This window comes from Aedes albopictus, chromosome 2 (assembly GCF_035046485.1).
Source record: "Aedes albopictus strain Foshan chromosome 2, AalbF5, whole genome shotgun sequence".
Classification (NCBI taxonomy): domain Eukaryota; kingdom Metazoa; phylum Arthropoda; class Insecta; order Diptera; family Culicidae; genus Aedes; species Aedes albopictus.
In genome coordinates, this window is record NC_085137.1 from 37,761,038 (window position 1) to 37,772,573 (window position 11,536).

Consider the following 11,536-nt stretch of genomic DNA (forward strand, 5'->3'; position numbering starts at 1 on the left):
CAAGGAGCTTTAGAAATGAAGGAATAGGAGGCAATCAGTGAAGTACTAGATTGAAAGTAGTGAGCTGGATTTTTGTATGGTGAGATGATCAATTCTCCATTTCTGCAATGAAATGGTGCAAACAGCGTAGGTCATATGATTTATTGGCTAATTTGATGCTATTTGAGCAAAAGTTTGAATAACTGTGTTGTTGTATTATTTTTTCTTGCAACTTCAACAACACAGTTATCCAAACTTTTGCTCAAACAGCATCAAATTAGTCAATAAATCATATAACCCACGCTGTTCGCACCATTTCATTGCAGAAATGGAGAATTGATCATCTCGCCATACAAAAATCCAGCTCACTACTTTCAATCTAGTACTTCACTGATTGCCTCCTATTCCTCAAGATATTTCTGAAGATTTTGTCAAGGAATTTCCGGTGGAATTCCTCAAGGATTTTCGAAATAAATTCCTGAAATTATGTTTTAATTGATTTCTTTAAAAATTTCCGAATTCATTCCTCTAGCAACTTCCAAAGATATTCCTCCAAGAACTTCCGATGGAATTCCTTTAGAAATTTTCAAAGATTTTTTTCCGGTAATTCCGAAGGTATTCATTAAAGGATTTTACGAAGAAATTTCTCCAAAAATTTCTTAGGGTATTCCTCAAGGAAAGGAATCTTAGTTTGATTGAAATTTTTGAAAGAATTCCCGGAGAAATTCTTAAAGTATTTTCTGGAGCTTCTCAAACGGATTTCTGGTGGAATTAGGAATGATATTTGTAAAGAATTACTGGGGAAATTCTCAAAAGAATGGATGGTGAAATTCGTAATAAAACTTCTGGAGGGATTATTGAAGAAATTTCTGAAGGAATTCCCAACGGAATTACTGCAAGTTTTCCGAAGGTAATTTCTGCTGGAATATCTACATTAAAATAACCTGGAAAATTATTAAAGAAATTTCTGGAGAAACTGCTGGATAAATTCAAATTCATGATGGCATTTGTTAAGAAATTCCTGAAGCAATATCTTGATGACTTCCTTAGGATAATAATCTTATATGATCCTTCCAATGAACCATTCCTGTTAAACACCCATATTTCATACTTCACTTTTATTTTTTAAATGATGAAGTATTTGTACTCCTTGTTACTGCAAAGTGGTTTTCAGTGTAAGGGTGCTCGCCCCCCCCCCCCTGGCCGAAAAGCTGGCTACGCCCTTGTACGGACTTATGCTCTACATGTAGAGCATAAATCCGTTTGTGATTACGCGAAGACTGGAAGCCGAAAATCCCCGTAACATTTTATGATTACTTTCACAACTTTTAACTAAGATATGTCCTTTCCAGCGTTACTGAAAACACATTGTGGGCTAATCAAAGAGATGCGTGTTTCACAAAATATATTAAAAAAAAAAAAAATATGTGGCAAAACTATTGAACGGGATCGCAATCGAATCTTATCCCCGTCAGTATGGTGATGAATTAACACTGTGAATTTACAAACTAAGCCATGAAAGACCCCGATAAAGTAGGTGAACATAAGACCTTCAGAAACCTTCGAAAAGACACGACGAGGATGATGAAGAAAATGTTTTTAAATGTTTTTTTTTAGACATTTTTCATTTCGTGATTTAAATGGGTGAACATAATGTTTGCCTTACAATCCATCTTCTTACAAAACGAAGATCAAACCCTCTGCCGGAACGATTTCAGGGTGCATACTACACATATTATACATAAATAGTAGTTTATATACGAAATCATCATTACTTCAAAGATTCTGTAATTATATTGATGTACTAGATTCAAAAATTTGGTGCGAACTCTTCCCCACTGTCGAGGTTTTAACAATGTCTCTTTCTGCAAGAAGCACTAGAAGTTTATTGTTTATTCGAGTACACCTCTCGAACTACTATGGAATAACGATTCTCTGGCATCAAGAGGTTATGAGGTTCTTCTTCTTCCTGTTACTACAAATTCTTATTCCAAAAGGCCCAAAAATTCTATCAAAACACCTAGAAACACATTTGTTCGCATAACTCTGCCACACCAGAACGGAACCGTTCCAATTTTTATTGACGAGTAACTGCAGGCCATGGCCTGGTTATGTGTCGAACCCATACATATGTGTTTTGGTTCTTAACTCATGCTTAGAAAAAGACCCACTACGAACTTTTGTCCCGCATTACTCTACGTCAAGAAGTGTAATCACCCAAGCTAGTGAATGAATAATGTTTGACTTATTGGCTTGCCGTTCCTAATCAAGATTTTTTTTTTGTCATGGGTCAATCAAATAACACAGCATCTATTTTATATTAGACGTATACTTACAATACATAGTGACTGTTTTATTTATACTGAAAAGCATAAGTATTGTTCAGGGGGTTGCGCTACAGAAAGACAATTAATGATGTAACATTTGAACATCAAACGTGCTCCATTCTGTGGGTATCAAAATTTGAATCTCCCTTTTTACAGTAAACTTATACCAGAGCGTACGGGTGCCGACCCCCTTCATTAGGGAGATTCTCACCACACTTGGAAATCCCAACCTGATAATACTCGCCTGCGAGATTCGCATTCTCACAAACGAACATCCCGCTCCGGTGGTGAGTATATTAAAAGGCAAATGTTGTATGAACATTCATTCAGTTACAATTTAGAATCCAGCCAGTACAGTAAATTTGCAAAATGCTCGTCAGTAATGTGCTTTTGCTTCTGGTTCTAACCATTTTCGATGGTCAAACTCGTGGTGCCCCTATAGAACATAGATTGGAAGATGTGTTGATATTCGATAGAGATCCCGATCAACCTTCGAAAACGGTCGAGCTTGCAGATCCAACGAAACCAATTGAAATTCCTTCGATATCCCGAGACGATGCAGAGGTAATTATGCAGACATTTTTGTGAAGACAGCTTTGCATTAACTATCAAATATTTAGGTGATACTGAAGGGACTTGGCTATAACGAATCCGAGCCGGACGACTTCGGAGTGTCAAAAAGATTCAACTTCGGTCAGGATCTATCGTTTGAGGAAATGGTGCGAAACTTTCAGAGATCGGTTGGCTTGGAAGAAACCGGACAGTTGAACGATGAAACCAAAGTGACTATGGCAGCTCCACACTGCGGAATAACAAGTGCGGAGAAACGGGGAGGTGTCGCCAGATGGACTAAACGGTTGATAAGCTACAGAATTCGAGACTATCCAGCCGGTGCATCGTCGTCGTTTGTCCGCAGTATGATGAAGCGTGCCTTCAACGAGTGGAGTAAAGTGACGAATTTGGACTTTGTCGAAAGCAACGATCGAAGTGCAGATATCGAAGTCAACTTTGGAGGAGACTCACATAACAGACGGGACAGGCGGTGCACGTTCCAAAGTTCCTTAACGATGGCACATGCGTACCCTCCGGAAGACGGGGATGTGCACTTCAACTCCCAATACTTTTTCGAAAATTCAAAATATAGGGAAGATTTCCTAGACACCGCAATGCACGAAATCGGTCACTCTCTGGGATTGGCACACTCAGACGAGAAAGGGGCTCTGATGTATCGATCGAGCTTGTCCCGCTTCATGGAACCACAGCCTGACGATGTGAGGGTATGTATTCAAAAGTGCAGCTCAAATTCAAATTGTAATTTATAATAAATAATATAATAATATATTAGTTTGACTCAGTTAGTAAAACACCAAAAATCTTTAATTTCAGCGAATACAAGAACTATACGGATCCCGCAGAGGTGGTCGAGCGCTCGGTAATACTGCAGCCCCTCGGTTCTGCACCGTTACCAAATACGACGCCGTTGTCGATGATTCCACCGGAAGATGGGCGGTTCTAGCTGGCAAGTATTACTACGATTCGGATGTCAACAATCCCACTGGCAAGCTCATATCGAGCCGATGGCCCGGCTTACCCGGGAACATTGATGCGGCCTTCCGATACCCCGACGGACGGGTGTACTTCTTCAAGGGTGACCGCTTCTGGCGGTACCGGGGCAACCGACTGGATGCTGGCTATCCACGGAGGATCTCCGAAGGCTTCCCTGGACTGCCGAACAACATTGACGGAGCGTTCGTTGATTCGCGAAACAAGATCTTTGCACTGAAGCAAAACAAGTACTGGGTGTACAATTCGAATGAGGACACCACACCGTCCTTTGCGTTGAGTTCTTTGGGTTTGCCGAGAAACGTAGATGCAGCAGTGGGAACGGGAAAATCGTTCGTTGTTTTCAGAGGAAGAAATTTTTACAGGTTTCAAAACGGTAAATTTAAGGAGTTTAGAAATAAATGGATGGAATGTAGATAAGAAATTATTCAATGTGTGACCAATTGTTCAAACAAACAGAATTTCCGAATGTCGAGAATATTATATGAGGTGTTGAGAGGCACAAAGGATTCTCCGAGAAAATCATCGATCTCATTGAATTAAGACCAAGAATGGAAAAGAGGTTTTATAAAAAAAAAATCGCAAACCAAGCCTTGGAAGTACCAGAACGCCCTTCATAGTATTTTGCCCTTACTGTATTTGTACTTATCTTAGTCTCATTAAGGATGTGCAACATCAAAAATCACTCACAGCGCAATGTATACGCTTCAAAATTAATGATACAAACCTTTAACACACGTGCTCACTTCCACTGTTGATCCTACGATGCACTAGGAACTACGCCATCTTGATGATAACGTAAACACAAAATGAACAGGGAATGAAGCTGTCAAATGAACTTACGCAGGTAAGTGATTTTCACGTAGCTCTGAGCAGTTGCGTGAAGGTAACTGGAACATCATTTCGTATTTATTTATGGTTTGGTAATTGTCACCTTCGTCAAGTAAACTCAGAGAAATGAATACTTTTCTGAGGCTACGTGATTTTCTATGTAGCCTTGACGTGTGGATTTTTTGGAGTGTATATTCATCCCAACCGCCCAGTACGGAGGGTTAGCCTAACATTAGCCTAATGTGAGACTAACTGGCCAGCATGTTAGGCTAACTTTTTGTCTCACTTTTGCCTAATGTTAGTCTAAAATTAGACAGATATGACACACTTTTGTTAGACATGTTGCAAATTCGAAACATGTTTGTTAGTCTAACATTAGACTAACGTTAGACATGTTTTAGTATGGGCTGTTAGATGAATGTTAGGCATAGATTTTATGCTGCTTGTTTTCATTCCAGCTGTCATCCGAGCAAGAAGTGTGATTGTAGTAGTGAACTTTTATCGGCGTTCACTACACGCTAACCCCCAGCTACCCAGATTGATGTCAAAGCGACCCAAATCGAGCAAAACTGCAGTTACTCTAAAGTGGGTAAAGGTACCTTTACTCAAATCTGGGTTACCGGTATTGGCTGCAAAATCTGGGTAAAGGCTACCCTGATTTAGAAGTTTCTCATCAGGGTATTTTCTACCCATTTTTACACAAATGAGTAAGCATGCACAATGCAAATCCCCCTTATTATTGTTCCGCCGGAAAAAAAAACTTAATTCAGTAAAACACATGAGCGATTTATTAGTGTCTCCAGTTATCTAGCACAAATATATTTAAAATAATTTATCGCAAAACAGCTTCTTCGACGATGGAGATGATCCGTATTTGAATATGGTAGACTCTCGGGTAGACTCAATGCAATAATCTTTGGGCACTCAATGTAATAATCTTTCACACAATGCTGGGCCAGATCCTAAATGTATGAGAAAATGTAATAAGCGAATAAATCAAAAGATTGGCTGATGAAAAACATACTTGTTACTATTGCAAAAGTTGGATATTCGTTCAGCCAGCATCAGGGTACTACTCCCGCGACTACTCCTAACCTTGTCAATTTGGTTCCAGGCAGTTAGGCAGCGCAGAATGCCTGAAAAAGTTTAGGATAAGTAGAGCATGATTTCACGGACAACGTGAATTACTTACCCGTCAGCAGTTTGCTGATGGTTTTGCCATCCAAAATTCCTTCCTGGTTAATTATTTTTCGGATTAGATGCCGCGATGCCGCCGCGGGCAATGGGAAAAATTTGTCCAAGTCCCATTACCCAGATTTTGGCGTCTACTCACAACAAGGCAAAAATGGGTATTGAGATTTACGCGAAGACGCGTTTACCCACAATCAGGGTAAACCTTACTCTTCCGGTATGAAGTCTATTACCCGGATTTTGACAGCTGCTAATAACATAATAATCCGGGTAGAATCGACCCAATCGATGGGTAGTTTCAGGTTAGCGTGTACTGCAACCGCACTTCTGCCTCGAATGAAAGCTGGACGAAACATATTTAATAAAAAAAATCGGAGCCTATTTTAATTTAAATTTTTAATTTTATTTCAATTTAAATTTATTTTAATTTAAATTTAAATTGAAATTTAATTTTAATTTAATTTTAATTTAATTTTAATTTAATTTTAATTTAATTTTAATTTAATTTTAATTTAATTTTAATTTAATTTTAATTTAATTTTAATTTAATTTTAATTTAATTTTAATTTAATTTTAATTTAATTTTAATTTAATTTTAATTTAATTTTAATTTAATTTTAATTTAATTTTAATTTAATTTTAATTTAATTTTAATTTAATTTAAATTTAATTTTAATTTAATTTTAATTAAATTTTAATTTAATTTTAATTTAATTTTAATTTAATTTTATATTAATTTTAATTTAATTTTAATTTAATTTTAATTTAATTTTAATTTAATTTTAATTTAATTTTAATTTAATTTTAATTTAATTTTAATTTAATTTTATATTAATTTTAATTTAATTTTAATTTAATTTTAATTTAATTTTAATTTAATTTTAATTTAATTAAAATTAAATTAAAATTTAATTTAATTTTAATTTAATTTTAATTTTTATTTGTTTTTAAACTTTAATTTCGAACAAATAAAATTAAATTAAAATAAAATTAAAATTAAATTAAAATTAAATTAAAATTAAATTAAAATTAAATTAAAATTAAATTAAAATTAAATTAAAATTAAATTAAAATTAAATTAAAATTAAATTAAAATTAAATTAAAATTAAATTAAAATTAAATTAAAATTAAATTAAAATTAAATTAAAATTAAATTAAAATTAAATTAAAATTAAATTAAAATTAAATTAAAATTAAATTAAAATTAAATTAAAATTAAATTAAAATTAAATTAAAATTAAATTAAAATTAAATTAAAATTAAATTAAAATTAAATTAAAATTAAATTAAAATTAAATTAAAATTAAATTAAAATTAAATTAAAATTAAATTAAAATTAAATTAAAATTAAATTAAAATTAAATTAAAATTAAATTAAAATTAAATTAAAATTAAATTAAAATTAAATTAAAATTAAATTAAAATTAAATTAAAATTAAATTAAAATTAAATTAAAATTAAATTAAAATTAAATTAAAATTAAATTAAAATTAAATTAAAATTAAATTAAAATTAAATTAAAATTAAATTAAAATTAAATTAAAATTAAATTAAAATTAAATTAAAATTAAATTAAAATTAAATTAAAATTAAATTAAAATTAAATTAAAATTAAATTAAAATTAAATTAAAATTAAATTAAAATTAAATTAAAATTAAATTAAAATTAAATTAAAATTACATTAAAATTAATTTAAAATTAAATTAAATTAAAATTAAATTAAAATTAAATTAAAATTAAATTAAAATTAAATTAAAATTAAATTAAAATTAAATTAAAATTAAATTAAAATTAAATTAAAATTAAATTAAAATTAAATTAAAATTAAATTAAAATTAAATTAAAATTAAATTAAAATTAAATTAAAATTAAATTAAAATTAAATTAAAATTAAATTAAAATTAAATTAAAATTAAATTAAAATTAAATTAAAATTAAATTAAAATTAAATTAAAATTAAATTAAAATTAAATTAAAATTAAATTAAAATTAAATTAAAATTAAATTAAAATTAAATTAAAATTAAATTAAAATTAAATTAAAATTAAATTAAAATTAAATTAAAATTAAATTAAAATTAAATTAAAATTAAATTAAAATTAAATTAAAATTAAATTAAAATTAAATTAAAATTAAATTAAAATTAAATTAAAATTAAATTAAAATTAAATTAAAATTAAATTAAAATTAAATTAAAATTAAATTAAAATTAAATTAAAATTAAATTAAAATTAAATTAAAATTAAATTAAAATTAAATTAAAATTAAATTAAAATTAAATTAAAATTAAATTAAAATTAAATTAAAATTAAATTAAAATTAAATTAAAATTAAATTAAAATTAAATTAAAATTAAATTAAAATTAAATTAAAATTAAATTAAAATTAAATTAAAATTAAATTAAAATTAAATTAAAATTAAATTAAAATTAAATTAAAATTAAATTAAAATTAAATTAAAATTAAATTAAAATTAAATTAAAATTAAATTAAAATTAAATTAAAATTAAATTAAAATTAAATTAAAATTAAATTAAAATTAAATTAAAATTAAATTAAAATTAAATTAAAATTAAATTAAAATTAAATTAAAATTAAATTAAAATTAAATTAAAATTAAATTAAAATTAAATTAAAATTAAATTAAAATTAAATTAAAATTAAATTAAAATTAAATTAAAATTAAATTAAAATTAAATTAAAATTAAATTAAAATTAAATTAAAATTAAATTAAAATTAAATTAAAATTAAATTAAAATTAAATTAAAATTAAATTAAAATTAAATTAAAATTAAATTAAAATTAAATTAAAATTAAATTAAAATTAAATTAAAATTAAATTAAAATTAAATTAAAATTAAATTAAAATTAAATTAAAATTAAATTAAAATTAAATTAAAATTAAATTAAAATTAAATTAAAATTAAATTAAAATTAAATTAAAATTAAATTAAAATTAAATTAAAATTAAATTAAAATTAAATTAAAATTAAATTAAAATTAAATTAAAATTAAATTAAAATTAAATTAAAATTAAATTAAAATTAAATTAAAATTAAATTAAAATTAAATTAAAATTAAATTAAAATTAAATTAAAATTAAATTAAAATTAAATTAAAATTAAATTAAAATTAAATTAAAATTAAATTAAAATTAAATTAAAATTAAATTAAAATTAAATTGTAATTAAATCTACATTAAATTAAAACTGAATTGAAATTGATTTAAAATTAAAGTGACTCACCGACACTGTTTTGGTGATGACTGGTTCCGGCGACAGTGCGAAGAGAACGAACCGAACTTATTGGCCAGCAGCAGCGACGAGGAACTGACGGGTTGGACGACGGAACGACTGAAATGGTTCCTACGAGTTTAAACTAATTGAGACGCGCAAATTTTTCTCATTTTCTCGACCGACGAACGCGATTTTTAAGCTGCCGCAGCTAACAAAGTTTTTTTCCACTGCCATTTGCTCAACTGTCAATGACGCGCGAAAAAATCGAACATTCAACATAAATTCGGGGTTATGATTCATGCTCTCGAAAATTTTTCGATGAGCAACATAACTAACAAATGCCTAACAGTGTCGAACGCCTAACTTCCTCCGTGCTGGGGCGTATGTACAGCAAATCACCAACCACATTCTCGTTTTCTCAGCGTAGAGCATTCCAGGGGATCCGCATGCGGCAAGGTAGGCCTACTGCTCATCTTTTGCGAGTGTGTTAGTGTGACTGGCAACGCGACCAGAAGTCTAGTCGAATCCTGCTTGGAAATCGGTTTGTTTTGTCGATGGGGGTGGCCCGCGAAATCGCATTGTGTTGTTTGGGAAGGCCCGCTCGATGCATGTTAGGTAGGCGTAGTTTGTTCGAGTTTGACGTGCCTGCACCCTCCCTGGAGCATTCTGCATGCACTCACCAACACACTTCTTTTCCCTAGTAGGTGACAGTTTCATTGTGATTGTTTTTCTTTCTCGCAAAGGAGAAGTCACAACAATGTGCGGCGCGACGAATCGTCTACACGCTCGTTGAAAACTACTCTAAAGTGAGTCGTTTTCGACTCACTTCAATACTTTTGCGGAAACTGTCAAAAGTGAGTAACATTTTTTTACTGAACTGAGTAGCTTTCTACTCTCTCAGAAGAAAATTTAAGTTTACTCACTTTTGAGTAATGGCTGTACAATCCTACTCTCCCGTAACGGCCAAAAACTTGTAAAAATATCAAGTCCGCTCATGCAAATGAGCAAAGTTGCAATTTTTCGCCAAATAGTTTATTTTATTCAATTCAAGTAATTGTTTATAGTGAAAACTATTATAAGAACAGCAAGGTAAGTCTCCCACTGGAAATAAATCCAATATAATGGAATAGTCTCATCAATGGCCACGGAAATATTTTGCAGGAATTGTACAAAAGCCGATAGACATCCATGGATCCGTTACGGGGAAATGGGTTCGAAAGGATTACGGGATTACCATTGACATCGCTGCTAGCTCTCAAAAGAGCAGAAGGATCGCCCATGGGACTTCAACGTTTCCCAGAATTCAGTTGCTGCAGCCGATCGATCCAAAAAGGAAAGACCAAGGACCTTGCGAGGAAAAGACCGAAGGAAGCTGATTCATGATTATTTTTTTTATATATTTATTTATTGTTATTGTTTATGTTTAATGTTCACATAATTTCAATTAATAAAGTTGATTAGTTGCGTATTTTAATTCGTTTTATTGTTATTCTTATGAGCATATTTTCTAAAAAATAATTAGCAAAAGTGAGTAGCAGTTACTCACTTTTGCTTTTATCCAAATAAAGAAAGTGAGTTGAAGCTACTCTAATTTTTAAAAATTCCACCGTTACTCAAAAGTGAGTAACGGGACTTTACTCTCTTTTGAGCTGTTCCACTTTGTACCAAAGTGAGTCGAAAACGACTCACTTTAGAGTAGTTTTCAACGAGCGTGTATGCTCGCTTTGCACTCGCATTCATTCACAGCTGATTGGCAAATCAGTGCTGCCGAACTGGATGATAGTTCGTAAAGCTTGAGCGGTAGCAGCATGTTTAGATGAAAACCAAACCAAATATTTTGAAAGAAATGGCGTTGGAAAATGAAATTATTGATGGATTTGCGTAGAAGTTCGATTACCAAGATGTTAAACCAAGAAACGACCACATTCTGATTGAAAAAACATCATATTAGTAGTGACCAAATCTCATTCAATTAACCCTTATGTGGCCGGCAGGGTACCCGGGTACCCAGCACCCATTTAAAATACACGGTGTAGAAAAAAGCAAAAAGTTTGCCGGCCACATAACGGTTAACTACTTGTTTCTTGCTGTCTGGCACCGCTGTGATGCTTGCTTTGGTGCTTCGGCAGAGATGTGCGCTGCGGTTAAAACATCACTTTTGGTGGTCGGCGGCGGCGGCGTTAAAAATGAGATTTCAATATTTCGCTCTTCTACATCTCATATAGCAGCGAAACATTTTAACAAATTATACTTTGCATATGAGAATGTAAATACACTAAAACCTCAATTTATGCATGTTCTCGCATAACCATGAACAATACTAGTACTGTTTATCATACTGTTAGCAACAATTTATTACAGAATCTCAACAGTATCGTATAGCATCCAAAGCAACAATAAGTCAAC

At 30.3% G+C, this 11,536-nt stretch overlaps 1 protein-coding gene across 1 annotated transcript; it reads left to right on the forward strand.

Moving 5' to 3' along the window:
- The first annotated feature begins 2,461 nt into the window (after positions 1-2,461).
- Positions 2,462-4,289, forward strand: LOC115266869 (72 kDa type IV collagenase-like). Its single transcript, XM_029873481.2, has 3 exons — positions 2,462-2,870; positions 2,927-3,583; positions 3,693-4,289. The coding sequence occupies exons 1-3, from the start codon at positions 2,676-2,678 to the stop codon at positions 4,287-4,289; spliced, it is 1,449 nt and encodes a 482-aa protein (XP_029729341.2). The 5' UTR covers positions 2,462-2,675.
- Positions 4,290-11,536: the final 7,247 nt, after the last annotated feature.